Source organism: Erigeron canadensis, chromosome 4, assembly GCF_010389155.1.
Source record: "Erigeron canadensis isolate Cc75 chromosome 4, C_canadensis_v1, whole genome shotgun sequence".
Classification (NCBI taxonomy): Eukaryota; Viridiplantae; Streptophyta; class Magnoliopsida; order Asterales; family Asteraceae; genus Erigeron; species Erigeron canadensis.
Window position 1 is genome coordinate 22,569,525 of NC_057764.1, and position 23,085 is coordinate 22,592,609.

At 33.3% G+C, this 23,085-nt stretch overlaps 2 protein-coding genes across 2 annotated transcripts; one reads left to right on the plus strand and one right to left on the minus strand.

The window, feature by feature from the left end:
• Nucleotides 1-788: 788 nt before the first annotated feature.
• On the minus strand, nt 789-8,451 carry LOC122595109 (citrate synthase, mitochondrial-like). Its single transcript, XM_043767422.1, has 19 exons — nt 8,365-8,451; nt 8,135-8,207; nt 6,729-6,791; nt 6,052-6,093; nt 5,904-5,969; nt 5,735-5,800; nt 5,253-5,366; nt 5,031-5,094; nt 4,875-4,957; nt 4,707-4,756; nt 4,404-4,610; nt 4,260-4,302; nt 3,790-3,876; nt 3,589-3,690; nt 3,312-3,419; nt 3,174-3,224; nt 1,935-2,008; nt 1,741-1,792; nt 789-1,247 (listed from the first exon to the last, which is right to left on the minus strand). The coding sequence occupies exons 2-19, from the start codon at nt 8,186-8,188 to the stop codon at nt 1,155-1,157; spliced, it is 1,419 nt and encodes a 472-aa protein (XP_043623357.1). The 5' UTR covers nt 8,189-8,207; nt 8,365-8,451; the 3' UTR covers nt 789-1,154.
• A 6,720-nt stretch (nt 8,452-15,171) lies between these two features.
• LOC122595917 (GTP 3',8-cyclase, mitochondrial) lies at nt 15,172-20,628 on the plus strand. Its single transcript, XM_043768394.1, has 7 exons — nt 15,172-15,394; nt 17,550-18,170; nt 18,615-18,782; nt 18,867-19,058; nt 19,595-19,663; nt 19,891-19,989; nt 20,382-20,628. The coding sequence occupies exons 1-6, from the start codon at nt 15,344-15,346 to the stop codon at nt 19,972-19,974; spliced, it is 1,185 nt and encodes a 394-aa protein (XP_043624329.1). The 5' UTR covers nt 15,172-15,343; the 3' UTR covers nt 19,975-19,989; nt 20,382-20,628.
• The last annotated feature ends 2,457 nt before the right edge of the window (nt 20,629-23,085 follow it).

Genomic DNA, 23,085 nt, shown 5'->3' on the forward strand with positions numbered 1-23,085 from the left:
TAAAAAAACTAATTTAATAAAATTAATTAATTAATTAAAGGATACATGTCGATCAAGGATTACGTCATATGTTATTTTAAGAACATATCAACCATGTTTTAGTTTATTGGTAGATACTCATTTTCTTTGCAATAATTGAGCTTTTTTGTTACTAACGCCATAGACTTTATAGTTCAACAATTTAGACAAAAGCGGTAGTTTTCATAAAGCTGATTAAGAAAATTGATTATTCAAATCGTATAATTAATTTTTTAAAACACAATCCCAAACACCCGTAAAGCTGCTCACACATCCTATCATAAGTAAACTGTGTTATGTCTCAAACGTGCGTGTAATTTAAAAGTATGAGTATATTTAAAAAATATATATATTACAACAATTTAGACAAAAGCGGTAATTTTCATAAAGCTGATTAAGAAAATTGATTATTCAAATTGTATAATTAATTTTTTAAAACACAATCCCAAACACCCGTAAAGCTGCTCACACATCCTATCATAAGTAAACTGTGTTATGTCTCAAGCGTGCGTGTAATTTAAAAGTATGAGTATATTTTAAAAAAATATATATTATTACAAGTTTAAATTTAAAATATCATATACAAATACAATAACACAAGGCGACTATACATGTATAGATTCTCAGATATAGTAGTATTCAACATGACATGATGTTTTTCAGCCCAACTTCTCTATAAACGAACAGAAATACCTTGTTAATAGATTCAAGGATGAAACATCTGTTAGTGTTTTTCGGTATGCAAAGAGGCACGCTTTGGAGTTTGGACCTTTGCCACAATGATCTTTGATTTAGATCAAATTATTATTTCGTTGAATTGGATTTGCTCATGAAAATTGGTAATATTTTAACGTGCATAAAATTCAAAATATCAACACAAAAAAAAATAAACACTATAATCTCAAGCAACATATATGACGCTTTTTAAAGTATAAGGGATCATCCGAGCTATAGACTTTTTGTACTATCAACAAAGCTCATCGGGTAAAAACAGTCCTCATAGTTGATCTAAGCAACTACCCCTACTCAAACGCCATTTACCACCTCGTGCTGACTGCAGAAAGATGCCTTGAAAGGCTGAGGAGCTATTATTATTTGCAAAAGAGATGTAAATTCTTTACTTTTGGTATGCAAAATTAGGCAGATTTCTTGCAGTGATTTTCAAGCCATTCCATCGTAACACTCTTTGGCCTCTCCAATGGCAATCCAAGAGCTCTATCCCATATGAGCTGTGACACCATGAATCACGAAAATAATGAGAACACAAGGAGTGCAGCGAGCAAATAAGAATACACCCACCATGAAAATTGCAGCATTTTTATGTATCTTACAATAAGGTATTTATGATATACGGTATGTATTTTTGACATATTGACACTTGGACAAGACATAAAAATATTACGAGTATCTCTCCAGCCATACAATGACTTTATGTAACAAAAAGAACCATTAGTCTTGCAAGAGAGAACAATGAACGTTCAATTCATAAGAATAAAACAAAAAATTGTAGTTTTTTGACAATTTTGGAAAATGTGTGGTCAATTTATGTGCTCCTATAATAACAATGATGATTTGAATGAATTAATCTCTATGTCATGAAAGAGTGTTGGCCCATCAACCATGGTGAGACAAGTGTTTTCAAGTATTTTCCAATCAAAGAAATAAAAAAAATTATTGTCTACTAATTAATCAAGTCATAGGTATAAATAGAGTGAGACATGCCTGAGAGCAGATTCCAATGGCCCTCGATACACCAAAAAGAACAGTGTAATATCTGCAACATTAACATAACACAGAACCGGCAATTTTAAATAATTCAGATTTAGAAGTCCCTCCATTTTAGGGATCTGGTAATATGACAAGAATACATGGACATGGGGACATATGTTTCACTGTATGGACAAAGTTTTGCATACCTTGCTTCGGTTAAGCCATAATAGTTAAGCAAAACCCCACTGTGAGCATCCACATTGGGCCAAGGGTTTTTCACCTGCAAGATACAAGTCGGTGTTAAATTTATGTGTGCAACTCAACCTTATCCTTCTTCCACTTTAAAGAACGTTTGCAAATAAAGAATTATTAGCTCAATGATATCTTTTCATCAAAAACCACTACCACGCCAAAATCAGTTTCTGATTTGCAAGATATACATATTTATACTTCCAACAAGAACCACTACCATGCCAAAATCAGTTTCTGATTTGCAAGATATATATACATATTTATACTTCCAACAAGAACAAATACCATGCCAAAATCAGCGTCTGATTTGAAAGATATACAGGCATAAAGAAACTCAAAGCATTTCACCTGAGCAATGTGGTGTAAAAGCTATGTCCGAATAGCCATACAGAAAGTTGTACTGACATTGAACTGGGATAGAGCCTAAGGACATCAAGTAGGTCATCACTTATGTGGGATGTGAAAGTGAAGATAAAGGCTGCAGGTGTGACGTAGTATAGGTGGCAGTATAGACTGCTTCGCAGGTGGAAACGAGTCATCTGAATAAATGAATTCGGGTCTGGTTGAATTGTATTTAGGACCATAAAAATGGGTCAATCGAAGATGGGGCTATTTTATATCAATCTCGCCATCTGAATAAATGGATTCGGGTCTGGTTGAACAGTATTTAGGACCATAAAAATGGGTCAATTGAAAGTGTGGCCATTTTTGTATCAATCTCAACATTTGTAGTCAATAGAGTTAGGTCTTATGTCCTTTCAGTTATTTAGTAATATGATTGTTTAAATGCTTTTATGCTTTAATATCGTACCTATTACTACAGATTTAATAGATCAGTAAAAAATTCAAGGTTATTCGACATATTTATTGGTTTAATCTGCACATAAATATAACCATCAATGCATCGCACAGGTTTAATCTGGTAAATTTCTATTGAAATATCTATGACCAGTAGATTTTTATGACTTAGATGTGTTAGCAAGACTGGTAGAGGAGTCCGATAGTATATGATTATCAATAAAAAAAAAACCCACTTATGTATGAAAAAGAGATGCATCTTTTACATATTCACATTTTTTTAGACAAACAAAAAGATGTGTTAATGGCATATGTATACTCTCATAATTATATAAATTGCATATTCTCACACATCCTTAATCAGGTTACCATAGAAATTGATCAATAGAAGTTACCTTGCCGAGTTCAGTTAGTATTGGAGGCACCACGTCATAAAGCTTTGAAACCTAAAGAAATTAATAAAACAAAGCAAAAATTAACAAAAATGTCAACTTGGTTTCAGGACTTCATGACGTGAGATATAAGGTTCTCACCAGCTGAAATAGAGGATCATCGGGTAAATGCTTTAATGCAAACTCTCTTTGACACATGTATCTGGGATCCGTTTTACGCAAAACTCCATGCCCAAATCCCGGAACAACCTGCTTATCAAAATAATTGATGAGAGTGATGTAATGAGAGAAACCTTGATCCAAACGCTGCTTTTGGTTTGCACCATAGTGTGACATTTTGCCTTTGGTAAAAACTGTCTTGTGAATGCAAGTAAAATGTGAAATTAAAAAAGAATCTTGATTAACACTTCCATTTTACCTTCCCACTATTCAGGGTTTTCCAAACATAGTCTTTCAGTTGATCCTTGCTTATGTTCTCCCCACATTCATCTACCACAGACTTGATCCAAAGTAGCACTTCCTGCACGAAAATTACATAATTTTGATATGAACAAATGTAAAAGAATAAAGAATATACATAAATATTCTTGAATCCCAATTAAAAAGACAATATAGGTACCTGATTAGCCAAACCATGGAGGGGTCCAGCTAAACCATTTAATGCTGCAGCAAATGAGAGGTATGGATCTGAAAGGGCACTAGCGACCTGAAATAAACATCAAATTAGGTTAGATTGAAAACATATATCTAGGTATACTAAACTCTGATACAATGCGGAGAGAGAAGGCAGCAAGTGTCAAGTAGAGAGAAAGGACACACAAGGCTTTGTGTGTGTGTGTGTTGGGGTGGGGGAAGTAATGGAATTATGGTGCAAAGTGTGTGGAGTTGTGTGTTTAATATACTAGTAAGGAAGACAAATGTGTTTCATTATAGGTTTAGAAGATGCAAGGGTTGAAAATATTCTGTGCATGATCCAAGGGCTTGGATAACCCCTCTTAACTTCAAGACCTTTGATTTAAAATTTGGAGCACCCTACAAGATGTAAGCTCTATATAATAGTATAAATATATTGAAAAACAAAATACTTACGAGATGACCGGTATGAGCACTGACATTTCCACCTTCATGATCACTGGAACAAATTATACGAGATTAAGTTGCAGATTCGTTAAACAGACTTAAAATATATAAAGAAGTTCATGATCATAAATCTCAACCAAAAATTTATCTTACCTATGGATAGTGACATATAGCCTCATAAGTTCTTGCATATCAGGACTATTAAATCCAAGCATGTGGGCGAAATTCGCACCATAATCTAATGAGTCATCCACTGGTATAATTTCTCCATTTTTATACATCCTACGATAAACATATGCAGCTACAGCTGGTAGTTGAGCGATCAATGAAAGTGAGTCCTCAAATGTCGGTTCCCAGTATCTTCAAGAATAATAATAAAAAAAAGAATATATATGTTATGCTTTCATGAGATAGCAAAATATAGTTTCAATAAATAAAAAATTTGAAGATGCATACTTGGATTTATGAATTCCGTTCTCATATGCTTTTGAGAATTCACTTTGTACCTGAGATAAAGAGTAAAGCTGATAAATTTAGGAGTACAACTATTTAAATCATCATTATATTACACATATTAGTTTCTAGAGAAAAAAACAGCAACCAATATTATAAAAAAATATTAACCTGTAGAGCCAGCACACCAGTTGTAAACTGAGTCATTGGATGAGCTGTTATAGGTAAGGCGTCGATGGCTTTATACACATGATCTGAGCAAAAAGGTATACATTGATAAGTAGATGTTGCCGTTATATCAATTTTAAAAGAGAGAAATTATGGAACCTGGGATAGTGGCACGACTGCGCAACTCTGCTGACAAAGCATCTACTTGTTCTTTAGTGGGCACCTTATTGAAGGAGAATAAGAAAATAAGAACAAGGTCAACACAAAAATGACAAGAACCAGTTTATACCAAATGGCAAAAAGATTAAAGATACAAAACATAGAAAATTAAGAACCAATCAAACAAAATGAAGAAAGGACACTCGAGGATCAACAGTTTACCTTCCCAGTCAAAAGAAGCCAGAGAAGACCCTCGGGTAACGGCTCTCCGCCAGACTTTGCTGCTGGTAATACCTTCTGACATTCAGGAATGGAGAGACCTCGAAAGCGGATTCCCTGAATAATAATAAAATATGTCGCTCTCAATTTAGAATCACCCATCAAATTTTCGAAAGGACTATTATAGCTTAATTAATATGAGAACCAGTTTTCAGTCGCAACATGAGTTGCATCATGTCAAAAAACGTCAGCATGATCTAACGTTACTGACATGCTAACTTTCACAACATCATTTCGACCAGTTACCAGGTCAACTACCTTAAATCAAAAGCTTTTTATTTTGAAACTTTTATTTTATTTTGGCCTAAGAGAGTTTATTAGCTAAGTATATATTACAAAAAACTGGTTACATTTCTATGCTCATATGCATATCCTACTGCATAAAATAAATAAAGACTCTGTCAACAAGCGAATACAAAATATACCTCATCTGGGTCGAGTAGAGATGTTTCCCACAGCAAACCTGTCATTCCTCTCATCCCACCAAGAACCTTTTAAATTTGTACATAAAACATGATAGGTACATATTAAAACAGCCAATTAATAGTGGATCCAAAAGTAATAAATGAACTAAGCAAAGAAGCCTTTATTTACCATATCAACGGTAATGTTACCCAACTGAACTTTTCCATATTCTGACTTGATCTTTTTTAGGCGCTCCTGCACAAGAAATGAGTGATATTAATGCTGCAACAAGCCTTGCATTTTAATGCTACATATGAACTGTCAATGATAGGAACACCTGCTGTTCTGGAATCAATTCCTTAAGGTGTGATCGGATGTCCTACATGAAAGAAAGACAAAAATTAGACTCCAAATTAAATTATCACATATCCAACATCATGTAAATAGATGGATATACAGATATCTATGTTAGATTCCAGTCTAACTAATTAACTTCAGGATTTCCACTCAAATTATCATTCTATTTCTAGTAAGTTTCCTATCAAGTATACATTTGTACACATTAATAATCATTTAATGAATTAGTAACTTGCATTTTATTCCTCCACTTTAACAACACGCAATGCCACAAGTAATTAAAAGGTGGTATACTGGTATGAAAGTCGAATACACAATCTCAAGAAAAATCAGTATTTAAATTTAGAAATTGCAAGTCAATACTTTATTCTGCAAGAAGCTACACTTGAAATAGACAAAATAACTAACCTTTCACACATGCCATTACATGAACGCTATAGATACATGTCATGTAATAAAACTTCTTATATATGTAAGTATTCTGTTCAGAAGACAAGCTAAAATATGTATCTTGACAAGTTTGAAAGTTGGACAAAACGACCATCATGCACAAACTTGAAAGTACTACTGATACGAGAATTCATGAGATTGAAAATGTATATATAAATTCAAAATGATTATTTAACTTGAAACAAAATATAAACTACGAAAACTCACAAGGTCAGAGGAGGTCTGAATTTGAAGCCACCTCACTGAATTGGCAAGATTAGGCTGTCGAACCTGTCAAACAACACAATTGCGGATTATGTCAAAACCTCACAACATACTTACATGTGTGTTCTGTTTTAGTCATTATAGCCTAACTTATTTATTCCATTTTTATCATTATACTCTAATTCAATCAATTTTGATTCAATCTGAAAGTCAACTACTTCCACTTCTAACCACCTATTATATTTGTAACGCCTCCAAAGCAGAAAGCAATGGACTACTTAGATATCCTTTTCGGTTGACAGTTCAACTAAAAACCATGATGAAAAGATATCAGTAGCCCACAACTTTGAGCTTATAAGAGCCTCAAACTTCTTATATCATACCAACGTGGGACGGCTTGTTACGACTCAAACTCACAAGATGTGATCGACAAATCACATTCAATACCAAAGTGATTTTTATATAATTAACATTTTCCATTAAAGGCGGGTCATGGGTTGGATCAGTGGTAAACACCCTGGCCTCTGGAGACAGAGGTCATGGGTTCAATCTTCATCCCATGCAAAGGTTGGAGGCCTTTTCTACCATTTAAGTAGAACATGGAAGCAGCCTCTCTACTTAGGTAGAGGTAAGGTTTGCCTACAACTTAACCTCCCCAATACACCGTCGAGGTATTGGGGCTCAAAACCCGCGGAAGGCGGCACTGAGCAGTTCCTTTCTAACATATTCCATTAAAGGGTCTTTTCTACCATTTAGGTAGAAAATGGAACCAGCCTCTCTTCTTAGGTAGAGGTAGGGTTTGCCTACATCTTAACCTCCCTGTACACCGTCGAGGTATTGGGACTCAAAACCAGCGGAAGGCAGCGCAGAGCAATTTCTTTCTTTCTTTCATTCATTTTAGTCTCTAAATTAAATATAAACTAAGAATGTTCCATAAAGTTCTAAACCGTTCCACCATAGTCATAATCAGTATATCATATCAATATAATATATATATATACACAATATCTATACTTCTATACTATATTATAAAGCAAATCCACTTTTCAACTTTCAACATTCAATTTCAACAATATACACATATTAATGCATGATGTACCATAAATCAATGCATACAACTTTCTCTCTCCTCCATAAATCATTTTATTCCACTAATTCTTTCAAAATCTTTTATCTCAAAAACCGTACATCGATAAATTATAAAAATTATATGGGTGTTCTTAAAATTTCATGCTCTTTCATTAGAGATGTCATTCGATTGACTTTCGACAAATTTTTAAATCCGATGGTGGAGTTTGTACTTTGGCTTTGACACTCTATGACATATAACCTCCTATGACCTATCACACTTTATGACTTATCACCCTCCATTTCTCTCGTGTATAATAATAAATGAAATGAAAACATACAGCGCGAGTATTCTTAAGCTTAGAAAGCAGTGAAACACTTCTGTAGAGCACCATCGGTAAGGATCAAAGGTTACTGCATATAATAGATATACATAAATATATATATTTCATCAATAAAAAAAAAAATATACATATAAAAGATACATATATATACAGAGATCTTTTTCAATGTGTATATATATACATCAATTGATTAAAATGTTACAAAAAGTGGATCAAATTTAGTGTACCTTCAATTTTTGAAACACACAGAAGAAGAGAAGCTGCGTATGAGAGAGTCGGAATAATAATAATAAATAATGAATAATAATGGTTAGGTAAAATTAATTTTTAATTTAATTAATTATAGAGGGAATATTGAGAAGAAATTTCGGGCCCGGATCACCGGGTGACAGCAAAGGTGTTTTTTTTTTTTACTTTTTTATTTTGACAAATAACAATTTCATTTCATTTCTAATTCTATTTTATTTTAGTTTTTATTGATTATCAAGATAATCTCGTATTTTTGCAGGTTAAAGTGTATCTTAAAAAAATTTCCCTTTTCAGAAAGAAATTTCTATTTCTAGTTTTATTTATATCGGTTTTGTGATTAGAAATTTACTATTAAAAGAGTTAAAATTTTCTTTCTTACTTTGATATTTAAAGTTAATCCACACCAATCGTGACAAGAAGTTAGGTAACTTGAGGGAATCTCATCCCTGTATGTATACATAATTACATATAATGTGGATCAACCTTTAATAATGATGGTACAACTCCTTTATAATGTCTAATTTTTTTACAACTACAATCTTTTCATACGTATTTTACTGCTATTAAAATGAAAAATCTTTAAAAAGTTAAAACATACCACAAAAAACGAAGATGGTTGTGCGGTTAGCCGGAAAATGATGTCCTCGTTGACGCTGGTTGTTCCGCCACCATGGATACCTTCGAAAAAATTGTTGGCTTGCTCTCTGCATAATCTTTCATCTTTTCCACACCATTAGATTAAGAAAAAAAATCATCTGTAATCGTACTAATATGTAAATGTGATTCACATATCTTATTCTTTTTCTTTAAGAAGATAAAGAGATATACGTAATGTTATAATAGGTTAACGAAAACATCTCATAGAATACACGTTGGTTTGAACTGATGTTCATAGAAAAAATGAAATGAAGACATCTGACAATCCAAAAGGAAAACTAAAAAATCATTTTTTTTAAAAAACATTGGGCGAGTGAATGAGTGATCATTATTTGTTTATGTTTTTTTCTAATTATTTTTCTTTAGGTGTTTTTTCATTTAGCTTTATACTATATGTTTTCCAATAAAGAAACCAACTAAAGTAAGACTCTACTAGGTCATACTCATTCATAAGTCAACCCAACAATAGTATTTATTAAAAAACTATTTTCACTCTCTTATATTTAGTCAACCCAACAATAGTATTTATTAAAAAACTATTTTCACTCTCTTATATATAGCCAACCCAAATAAAATTAATTTTTACATTTCCATCAACACTCAACCAAACTATTTATTTAATACATTATAATGTTTTATGATTAACTTTTTTATTTCAAGTATTTCCTTAATAAAAATAAATACTTTTTATATAACAAAAAATTAATTTATTTAATCATAAAAAAATAAAAAATAATTAAATTCCTAAAATATTTCACATTCATCAACATATATTAAACAAAATTGATACCTCATTTTACAATCCTAACATAAAATAAATGTATTAGTTGAACATATAACTTACATAATTATCCATCGGTTGCAAATTTATGTCATATGTGCTCAATCAAGTTGTTTTTTAGAGCTTTTCCATTGCGAAGTTGCGTCATATTGATCATGTAACTTGAGAGGTCTGCAATTTGTTCCGTTGAGTATTCAAGAGGTTGATTTTCATCTTCAGTAGAGCTTCTCTATTGTCGGTTCATAGGTCGGTCATTTAGAGATTCAGAAGGATCATAATAATTAAGGTAAGTGTCTCGTTTATCCTCAACGATCATATTATGCATGATGATACATGCAATCATAATTTTTCCCATCATATTCTTACCCACACCAGACATGGTTGTCGGATAAATGCAAAGCGAGCTTGTTGTCACACCCCGACTAAGGCGGAAATCTCGGGATGCGACGCATAGTACACGCGTCATGGGCATTACATAGGAAGACTAAATGAATCCACAAAAATAGAAAGTCTTAGCATAAATAAACTCAAGCATTCAAAATAAATCCATACACAAATAGAGCATAATCCAACTCCCACGCAGGGGATCAAAGGTTAGGCATAAAGCCATACTAACACAAAAGAAATCATAAGATAGTATAGCAGCAACAGTGAATCCTAGAGTCCAAAGTCTGCTAATAAGGCTCCCTGTTACTCTCCTCAGCCACCTCTAAGTTGTGCACCTGAAAGAATACTTAAAAACGTCAACACAATGGTTGGTGAGTTCGTAGAGTTTCAGTCTAAATTGTCAGGGTAACATGATGCATTTCATGTATAGTCAAAGTGGCCATGTCACAATGTTGCCAGAATCACAAGGTTGCCAATATCACAATGTTGCCATGGACTTATCAAGTTTAGTCAGGACTTACGGTTCAACAACCAGCCAATGCGTTTAGTTTAGTCAGGACTTACGGTTCAACAACCGGCCGATGCGTTTAGTTTACTCATAACGTGTATCAATGAGTATCCAAGTCATGAAATCATATAAGTATCCAAATCATGATATCAAAATGTATCCAAAGTAGGTCATCACAATATCATATCAAAGAAGTATAGTCTTACAAGAAAACACATTTGTATCCTTTCAGCCCCATGAAAAACATGTAAAAAGGGGACTACAAAACTCACCTGTGGTCCTGCAATATAACAAGCTACACAAGTATCCGGTTACAAGCAATGGTTACGCCTAATTTGTTCATACAACAAGTAATAAGTACTTATACTAGTGACAAGCGTTTTATGGTGCAATATTAGTTTAGTTATAAAGTCCTTAAGTATTTTAACTTAGTTTGTCCAAAAGTATGCAAGTTTTGTCTTAATAAGAGTTTACGAGTCTTTGACCATTTTGAGAGTTTTGACCGTTTTGAGAGTTTTGACCGTTTTGTGTGTTTTTGATGATATGTGTGTTTCTGATGATTTGTGTGTTTCCGATGATTTGTGTGTTTCTGATGATATGCGTGTTTCTGGTCATATGTGCGTTTCTAGTCATATGCGTGTTTCTGGTTATATGTGCGTTTCTGGTCATATGTGCGTTTCTGGTCATATGCGTGTTTCTGCTCATATGTGTGTTTCTGGTGGTATGCGTGTTTCTTGGCATATGTGCGTTTCTGGTCATATGCGTGTTTATGGTCATATTTGTGTGTTCTTCCTAAGAACTCTCAAAATACTTTTCGTAAGAATCGTTGTTAGTTTTGATAATCCGGTTGTACTTTTATGTTTCTTATCACTATATAAAACACGGTTTCAAAAATGAACTATAAGTATGTGACCCATTTGGTAACAAAGTTAATAAAAAGCTTTACAAAATCGCTTGAAATTCCTACTTTTTGTTGAAGAAAACATGTGATACTTTAGGATTAGTAATAACATATGTTTTAGGAACTTTTGGACATAAAAAGTTGTAAGCTTGATGATAAAACTTGTGCCATATTTGTTAATAAAACCGAAATATTAAAGGAAGAAAGATGGGAATTTTTGTTTGAAATACATTAAATTTGAAAGAGATGATGTTACTTGAATGATAGATCTATGAATTACTATAGGAAAATATGATTCTTGGATAGAGAAATATTTGAGTGTTATTATGAGATTTGTGTGTTCTTGAGAGGATATTTTAAGTTTTGAGTGTTTGTGTGTTTTGGGTTTTCTACCATTTGAGAGTTCTTATGGGTTTATATGGGGGGGGGGGGGGGGGGGGGGGTGGAAAGGCATGGGAAATTTTGAGTGTTCTTAATGAGTGTTTCCAAAATTCTAAGAATTTCACTATTAGCATTTCTATCAACAAACATTTTATTCATTAATCCTTTTCAAACAAAATTTTAATTTATAATAATCTTTTTCTTAGCTGCCGACACCGTAGTTTTTCTCCATGTTACTTTTTATAAACAAGTTTCCCTCAATGAATTTAATTACTAATTATCACTAAGAAGGCTAGTCACATTGAATCCAACTCTCAAAAGTTAACAAATCTAGATCGCGGGTGTTACACTTGTAGAATTCCAAATGCTCGTTCAACATCTTTTCTAGCAGATTTTTGATGTTGAGGAAACAACTTATGCTTCTGAAGCTGTGGAGAAGTTATTGATTTGACAAAGGCAACCCATGAAGGATAAATGTCATCAGTAATATAATGAGCTTTATTATATTCCCTGCCATTCATGACGTAACTCACATGTGATGCTTTACCTGATAAGTCGCTTTTGTTAAGTCGTTTCCAACGACCTATCATTTGATCTTCATTTCTCTTACCAATTTTTTTTGTGGATTTTCAGCCTGAGTTGCATCATAAATACTTTTACTCGTGCCCAAAGCGATGTTTTTTGTTGACTTTTACCACGAACGTTATCTTTACTAGCCATACACCATGCTGACATAAGAGCTACATCTTCAATAGCATCCTACTTGATGCCCCATTGTGAGCTTTGAGGACTTTCCGTCATGGCAGCTTGATCTGGATTTAAAAATGAAGCGTATTGTACACTCGGGTAATTTTCATGATAAAAATGATGTTGGACACTCGGGTAATTTTCTGGATTTTCACAATTGAAAAAGTTATTTGGATTCATTTTAAAATTTCTAAAAAAGTTATGTAATTTATTTTTTTTAGATTGAAATGTAAAGAACTAAAAATATTGTCATGATAAAAAAAGAAAAAAAAAAAGAAAGAAGCACATACACACATACATACATATATATATATATATATATATTGAAACGACTCAACTCAATTTAAGAGAAATAAGAGATTTGAAATGACACATACCCAAATCGAAGAAACGACAAAAAAAATTTATATACTGGCCGTAAATTTATGGCCTAGAGCCGTAAATTTACGGTGACGGTCGTAAAATTTTGGACGTAAAATGCGTCTAGGTTTTTTCACGCTCTGATCTGAGACCTCGTAAAATTTGTATTGATCGTAATGGTCCGAGCTGTAAAGTTACGGTCCCATCTAAATCAATGGGGCGTAAAATTATGGTCAGGGCCCTAACTTTATGGTCCGACTTGCACTTTTCCATTTTAACCAAAAATCCATATTTCACATTCCATGCTTCAAATTCTTAAACCAAAACACCAAGAAGTGTAAAATCACATATTACAACATAAATAACACATTCAGTATATTAGTCATTCAAAATTTCATTAAAATGACCAAACGGATCATTCGCCCGTAGTTAACAAAAGTGGCAAAATGGGCGATTTAACCCTTTTTAGTTGCATACTTCATTCAACAAAACTCAAGACTTCCAAAACATAATATTATAACTGTTTTACCAAAATGAACCAAAACATATCGATAGTACCAAGAGCCATGAGTGAGGTGGGAATTCTAAGTTTCTACCGAAGTGTCATTCTCACCAAATGACCAACTACCTTCAAAATGCAAAAGCTTCACTTCAACGCTAAAATCAATTACCAAAAGCTTTACTCGAAGAACTATCACTTGCTCAATTCTTTGCTACGGCTACTACCGATTCCTATAAAAGGGTAAACATCTAAAACTTTAAGCAATGCTTAGCGAATGCATATACATATAATCACACACAAGTTATCAAATCAACAAATATCAATTGTAGCCTATCTCATGATATCCATTTTATTCATTTCATTCATAATCATCGTAATAAACATAATTCATATGGATCCATATATAGTAGGACTTTACCCACCTACTAATTTTATTAATAATTGCTAGTAGGACTTTATCCACCTAATAGTTTTTAACAAACAAATTTGCTAGTAAGAATTTACCAACCTATGACATCCATTAACATGAGTATGATTATATGTATATACACTCACCTTCTATGTGGCTATTAGGCACTCCTAAATTGAAACTCCAATTTTCTTCTTTTTCTTCTTGTGAATTTCAACCCACACCAAGCCAAAATCAAAACCCTTAATTTGTTTCTTTGCTAATTGAATTGGATGGGTGGATTTAAGAAAGATGAATCAGATATACAATTTACCATAATAGATTGGGTATTTTGAATTGGAAATGAAGAATGGGTGGAGAATTATAATAATGGAAGTATGCGTCACAAGAATTGAGATGGCTGGTTTCTTGTGATGCAGCCACGTTTTTTTACAAAAGTAAAAGGGTATCATACTCGATAGTCACTAAAATTTCAACTAAATTAACCCCATATGTGAAGATAAAATATTAGAAAATTATTTTAATGTCAAAACTACAATAAGGATTAATTTTATTTACCTTAAATATATTGGGGTGTTACATATATGTTAATTGTTGTATTTCATGTAAGGTTTCTAGCTTGCCACGTCGCTCAAACATTTGTTGGGTCAGCTCATCAAGTCGATTGCATATGACTATATTTAATAGTTTTTACTTGATATGTGTGTTAATCGAACAAGAATCATACCACCGACGGCAATGGTCTTACTTAAAAACATAAATATTGATTCACATCAAGGTGAAAAATAGTTGGCAAGAAATGTTCTAATCTGAGTTATACATTATACATTACTATTATATATGTCAGTCAAAGTCTGAGTGCTTTAATTTGAGCTTAGTTAATTAAACATAAGGAATAACTTAGAAGATTTGGTAAAAGAAAAAATATATATTGTACATAAAACATCACTTCCCGTACCCCGGAATCTCAGATTGGGTTTTTGTTGTCGTTGTGAGTTAGACACTTAGACCCCCTTGTTAAAACCCGTGTGTAAAATGAGAGCCGACTTTTGGCACAGACGAAATGAAACACGGGTGTGAGGTGTCCTTTGGCTCAGTGACCAGCTTTCTACTAGAAACAAAGTTATTTACAAGAAAATACTCATTTCTTTATAGTACTAAAATTCATTCCAAAAACTGATGCTGGATGCCAACACCATAAACGCCAAATCCATCTTTCTTTTCCCAGATATTATTAATATCTAATAATCTAAAGGCTTTTTAGGGTTCATTATCATCATCATAAAATCTTTGACTTTCACTTTCCATCACTAATCAAGAAAACATGCGCCCCTATTTATCCGGTTTTTCTGCTGGTTTCACAAGATTTCATTCGGTGTGTCCTCCTTTTATTATATGAATATTATTATTACACACCCTATATGTGTTATAATTGAATTGACAAGTTATAAATTTGTTATGTTTTTGAGCTTATCTGCTAATTATAATGGATAGTTGGAAACTGTAGACCAAGTTTGTGACTTTCTTTTATTTTTGAAATTTATGAGGTGTTTTTAGGATTAGCAAACTACATAGAAATGTATGCAGTTACTACTCGTGTAGGGGGTACTGATATATCAGATATTTGACTGCGGTGACTTTTTCGTTAGGTAAAAAGATAAAACCTTTTTATCATTACCACTAGCGCCCCTTCACCGACTTGCCGGAATTATATCATAGTGGTAGTAGAGAATCATAAGTTAGTTACATCGAAAGGTAAAACTGAATCCTATGGCAAAACAGGGTATGGATGGCCTTGTTCATATCGCTTCTAAGTTTGAGCTCTAGTGGCTTAGCGTTAAAGATTCTGGTTTTTGTGAGCTAACTGGATGCTTTTAACTGCATTTAAGTCCAAATGTTGCAATGTACTTGTACGAATGCCTGCCTAGTTTGTAACACCTCAAAGCGTAAAATCGTAGGCCAAACTGAATGACCTATGAAGCAAAACTTATGACCTATTTAGCACAACTTGAAACCATAGTGGAAGTTACTAGCAGTGGCAACTTAAAGCCCAATACGGATGCAAAACTCTTCTTTGTATATATATGTGGGTCGGGTTGTTACATATATATACTCTTCTACTTAAAAACGATGTCAGGTCTACGCACCTAGAATAACACCCAAGCGCAAAGTAGTAAGCTAGCCCAATAGCCTCTGAATCATAACTTAAAACCATGGTGGGATTTTTTAGGAAGGTTAGCCTTAAGACTTGTAAAGTGTATGTTTCATTTTATGTTCATGTGGGATGTTTGTTGAGTTAGGTTTTTACAGGATGATTATAATCTCTGCTAGTGGAGACTGGAGAGATAGTTTTCCCGTGAGTCACCTGCGTGGCTTTGAGGTCAAGGTGGAGTGCTTCTGGTGCTATTTTGGAACAAGGCTCTCCCTTGTAAACCTAAGTAGCAAACACTTGTCCATGGCTGAGAATATTTGATGCCAATAAGTAATAGGCAAAATCTTCATGTATCAGCTTGAATTGGAATGTATCATGTCCTCCATTGAAAAATCGTAGCATTGTCGTTAGAGTTATAGACTTCCCTAGTTCCCTACACATTGTATGCGCCACTAGTACCATTTAGTTTGAAAATGCTCAAAAGATAGCAGAGAAACATACTGATATATGATGTATTCAGGGGACTGATTGGTTTGTTCGAAAATATGGTAAGGATCTTAAGTTTCTTAGATAAAAAGTTGAGTATGAGTTGCTGTTTCTTATATTCGGTGAACTTGGTCTGCAGTTCATGTTAGAAATCTTGAGATCATGTATAAGAGGTTTATGGTGAAGTTGAAGTCTGCCGATAGGTTCGTTGCGCATGGTTTCTAGGCTCTTCAGGCTTCATTGGTGCTGTTTGCCAATTGGTTGAGTATAAGACGCTAGCAGATGGAAGTAGAAGAAGGACATCATTTTAAGTTGGTTATAACTTCTAAAATGATACCAAAGTATTAGTACAGAAAATTAGCAATTATATAGTTCAGACTTCAGAATCGACTAAGATGATGTTATAATGTAGCTAGTAAATGCAATATGCAATTTTGCATACATCTCTATATGATCCTTACGAGCCTAACATGATTTGAATTGGGAGCAAGCTCGAGTGCATTTTGTCAAAAGTGTATGGTCTGAAGCCTTACCATTGCTGCTTAGCAAATATCTCTTTCTCTCTTTTTGAGAGGTTCAAATATATCCGGCAATTATAAAATCTTAGAAGATCGATAGTTCTGCACTTCTATGGCTTTCTTTATCACAACACTAACTGTAACTAGGATATAGCTTCTTGTTAGGCGGTCATGTTTTTATTATGTTTCTTTTACCCCTTTCTTTGTTCGCTTACTAAAAAGACTATTAGACCGCAAGCAAGTAATGAACAAAGAATAATAGATAATAGTTTTGCTTCTTGCTAATATTTGTACATTGTTGACTTGTTTTTATGATGAAAATTTTATGGATTATTTCCTAGAAAGTACAATTGAGTTTTAACATGTGATAACAGGTCAAGTCTAAATTAAAATCCCAATCCCAATGTGGAGTTTATCATGGCCAGCTTCTTGATAGTTATCACGTGGAAGGTTCATGGTCAAAGATGTATGCAACTATGCCCGAAAAGATGTCAGAGGATGCAGTAAAAGATGATCCTGTTTCTAATATGTTGGTTGATTCATTTGGAAGACTACACACTTATCTAAGAATATCCTTAACAGAACGCTGTAATTTACGTTGCCAATATTGTATGCCAGCGGAAGGGGTGGAGTTGACTCCTAATCCTTTGATTATGTCACAAACTGAGATTATACGCTTAGCAAATTTATTTGTAAGTTCCGGAGTGAATAAAATTCGGTTGACTGGTGGAGAGCCTAGCATAAGAAAGGATATTGAAGAATTATGTTCACAACTTTCAAATCTAAAAGGACTAAAAACACTTGCCATGACTACAAATGGGCTTGCTCTAGCAAGAAAGCTTCCAAAATTGAAAGAATGTGGACTTAATTTGCTAAATATTAGCTTAGACACACTTGTTCCTGCAAAATTCGAGTTCATGACAAGGCGCAAAGGTCATGAAAGGGTAATGGAGTCAATTTACAAAGCAGTAGACCTGGGATATAACCCTGTTAAGGTATGCATCTTCTTCAAGGTCTTATGTCTCCTCGTGCCTTAATGGTTTACCTAAATGTTGAAAAATGGACGTCAGATGGGCTAGGTTACTGGTTAAAACCAGTTTGGATCAGCACAAGTAGATTTTATTTCCGTTTGGTTTGGTTGACCAAAATACTTTTTGTCCTACATTGTTAGATTTTTATGTAGTGTATTATATATAATTAATATCAGCAGTTAAAACTAACAAGTGTTTAAGCTCAAGGTTTTATGCATTAGAAATACTCTCTGGGTGACTTTTGACCTGTTCCGCGTTTAGCTAGTTTTGTTTACCAGTTGGACTGGTTGAAGAGAAAACATAATCTGTATTGATCCATTCATAAGTAAATGGGTTGAAATGGCCACCTTTAATTTTACCCATGGATTTTTACTGTGTCTAATGTTTGTTACCCCTTTTCTTTATCAGGTAAACTGTGTTGTGATGCGTGGATTCAATGATGATGAAATTTGTGATTTTGTGGAGTTAACAAAGGATAAACCGATAAATGTACGTTTTATTGAGTTCATGCCCTTTGATGGTAATGTATGGAATGTCAAGAAACTTGTATCCTATGCTGAGATGCTGGACATAGTGGTAAGGTACAACTCTAGCAGATGTTCTCAGAATTTTTTTGTTGCTGTTTCATATAATATTCGTCACTGATTGTCATCGAAACAGGGTAAACGTTATGCAGGGGTAAAAAGAATTCAGGATCACCCAACAGAGACTGCTAAAAATTTCACAGTAGATGGGCATCAGGGCACAGTTTCTTTCATCACATCAATGACCAATCACTTTTGCAGTGGTTGCAACAGACTGCGACTTCTTGCTGATGGAAATCTTAAAGTATGCCTGTTCGGGCCGTCCGAGGTATGCTATATAGCTTATGTGACATCAGATGAAGGTTTCATCTTTGATGATTTTTTTGCTTCAAAGATGACGAGATGGGCAGTTTGGCAGGTTGGGTAGTACTGTACTAGGTTTAGTCTGAAACAGGTAATTGTTGAAATGGGCGGGGTCTGATGGACGCACTACCTTGTTTCTGTTCACATACTGTAATGTGATAAATAATGAATGTCGTTAAAAATATCTAATTCCTTGAATAAAACAATTTTGGAGGTTATATGCATTTAAATTAGACTTTTAATGGCTTTTAATCCGTTTGATTGGTTCCTTTTGTAGTAAATCTTTTTATCCGACTCATTTGAGCTATTTGAGATAGAACACCACTTGAATCAACCAATTTTTTGATAGCTTTAATATGGATCATCTCCAAGGAAGGAAACGTCCTGGCAAATACAAATTAGTGAATTACAGTAAAAATGCTAAAACATTTACATATAAACTCTATAAAATCTAGATGATTTTTGATATAAATTTTGTAATTGTTTCATCTGAATATCCAGGTTAGCTTGAGGGATCCTATTCGAGATGGTGCTGATGATGATGAACTGCGACAAATCATTGGGGCGGCGGTATGTTTTATCAGATCTTATGCACAGTATATAAAGCATTAAACTTCACACGAGAATTTGCTTTGTACTTTTTATTTTCATGTTTGCCTTTGCCTTTTTATTTTTAAGTTTACACATTATCAATTCTCTTGATGATGCTTTGAAATCAGTTTTTCACATAAATAAATAACTTTTCTTTTTCTCATGTCATTGGATTATCAATTCGAAATTGTTACTGCCTGTTTCAGGTCAAAAGAAAAAAAGCTTCTCATGCTGGAATGTTCGACATTGCCAAGACACCAAATAGACCAATGATACATATTGGTGGTTGACTCTTTCTCATTCCTGTAAGCCTTCTTAATCAACTAGCCTTCTTAATCAACTAGCCAAGATACCAAATAGACCAATGATAATATTGGAGACTAATTATCAGCAGCGGGCTAATGATTAATTCAAAATTATACATCTGGGTTTGGTAGTTTTAACGCTGCACTTTCCAAAAGCTCAAAACATGTCAATGTTCCATTAAGCAATATTTGACTTATTTGACAGACCTTTCCATGTTTAAAACTGCTGAATCATACCAAAACAATGTTAATATTATTTAAGAAAAACTGTTATTTACAAAAAGAATAAGATGACTTTGGACTTGGAAATTCCAGAAAATGGGTATGTTGGATTTACTTTATGTATGAATCTTGTGTTCACAAATCTAACGGATAATAGTTGCTTTTTTCAGGTTATTCGGATTGTTTCATAGATCACAGAGAAACTTAAATACACAGATAGTATAAACAACATGCATAAATGAACCGAGTGTACAAGTGTGTACTGAACGTCGTGCTGGGGTAGACTTAGTACTTCTAGTTTGACTAAAGGTTATTCCAACGCTCCTGATTATTGTGTCTGGGAGTACTCTTATATATAATTGTATTGATATAACTAACAGATATGTGTTTTATTAATTTAAGTATCACTTTGTTGTACGTGTAATGGTCTATGGCTGCAAAATGTGCTATTGCAACTAGCTTTGTACTGGTAACTAACAATCATTGACCTATACCAGTGAGATGCACTGAAGGCTGCGACTTTGTTCACTACAGTTTTCACGTTTATATTTTGCATTCGACGAAGGATGACTAAATGGCTGGGGCGGGTATCAGCTTTAGATGGGTTAGGCTGAAATGGGCTGGGCTCGATTTAATTGGTCAGGTTGGGCTGGACTAGCTAGTAATTGTTTGCCTGTTTATTGATCTACAGTGGTGTTCTGCATATATAGGCAGTGGCTTTATTGGTGGTGAACAAGTAATACGTAATGCATAGAACTTGGTCTATACCCAGGGCGATTCCTTTAACAAACCCAATCGTACCCAATCCTCATCTACTTGGTACATTTTTGGACATCATCCATAACAAAATGAAAAATAGCACCTGAACTAACCACAATTACCAAAATGAGTTAAAATCGATCGGGGCAGTTCTATTTCTAACTAAAGGAGACTCGCGTCGGAAGTTTTTTGTTGATCAACAAAAGAACTACCATAGAATGCAATGACAGTTGCTACATGAGCCAACATCCACTGCAAGTTGCAACGCCGAGATACTTGTAAAGGGCGGGTCATGTGAAATGCCAAAAGACCATAACACTAGAATAATAAATGCTGGTCTACTCGACAAAATCTAAAAGTTCAATCAAGTTTCAAGATGGGTTTTACCACTTTGTATCTTTCTCTTTGAGGCTCTTTTTCTCTTTAATATAATTCTTGTCAGTTTGGAAATCAGATGTTATGTACATTCCAGGACTACAACTCTACAAGTTCCTTTGTACTAAATGTAACAAACGAGGATGGTCTTACTAGTGCGTCGCATCAATTTTGTTTACAACACACTAAAATGAATGAATGAAATCATCATATTTAACACTATTGACTAAACAGTTCTTTTTCTTTTAACTTCGACCATTTTATTTATATCGTATAGTAATTGATGAAAAATATGAGTATATCAATTAAAAGTTCATTTAAACCTAGCTGATCAATTTATATATATATATATATATATATATACAGGGGACAATCAAATAAGAACAATCTTAAAATAAGAACACGGTGAGAACACTTAAAAAGTGCATTTTGATGCATTAAAAGACCATAAAACTAACATAGTGTATAACTAATTATCATTATTTAAGTGTTTAACAACACATTGGTCTGTCAAAATCGTGAAAATCATGTTTTTTGTTTTGTGCATCCATCTTGGATACATATTCATCAAAATGATGCATCCAACAAAAAACGTGATTTCTTCAATTTTGACGGATCAATGTGCTTTTAAACACTTAAATAATGATAATTAGTTATGCACTGTGTTAGTTTTATGGACTTTTAATGCATCAAAATGATGTTTTTGGGTGTTCTTACCGTTCTTATTTTAAAACTGTTCTCACCGGAGTGTTACCCATATATAGGAAAAAAATGTTATATATATATATATATATATTATAACAAGTGTTATATATATAAAAAAATGTTTATGATTAAAATAGAATGAACAGAAAGTAAAATATTTAAAATGAGACTTGGGGAGTAATATAATGTAATATAATATTTTAGCATCAACACATAATCGATCAATAGATATAGTATGATTTTATGTTATTTTCTTTTGTTGGAAGGCTTCGAGTACAAAACGTCACATTCTATTAAAGCAGATAAAACTTGCAATATTAGACAAACCAAAATTGTTCGCTTGTGATTGTATAGTGACAAATTGGCAATTATTTCTTAATATCTTAAGGTTCAAAAAGGTTAAAGTAATATTGAAAGATTAGTTGAGTGTTTAAGTTGTTAAACAAAACAATTAAATATAGAAATGATCAAAACTGACGGGCCATGGGAACCCGCATAGTCAAAAACAAATATGCAGATGACAAGTGACATTCACAACATAATTATAAAATTGTATATTAAGACTAGTAGATCGTCATTTCCTAGCAAAGCCAAAAACTATATTTGACATATATACACTATTAACTTACGTAGAATAGAATGATGACCATGTATTGTGTGTGAAGGTATTGGCTATATTCTTAATGGAATATGATTAATTTTTCTAAATATCTTTTTAAAATTTTTTTTAAAACCTTCAAAACTTGATATGTAGATTATACTAATTCTCTTATCTAATCTCATCTTTTGATCATGTCACATGTCATGATCTTGTAATTAAAAGGATTTTTAGGTTAATTCGTTAGAAGGATTGATCATTTCCTATTATTAATTGGTTAACATAAAACTGAATATTAATTTTGAATATGATTTGTTAAACTTGTCCATTTGAACTAATAAATAGGACTTAGACACAGTGGTGGTTCAAGGGTAAGACAAAGAAAGCAAAGGCTTTAGGCCTCGTATTATTGAAGACCTTAAATTTTATATTTAAAT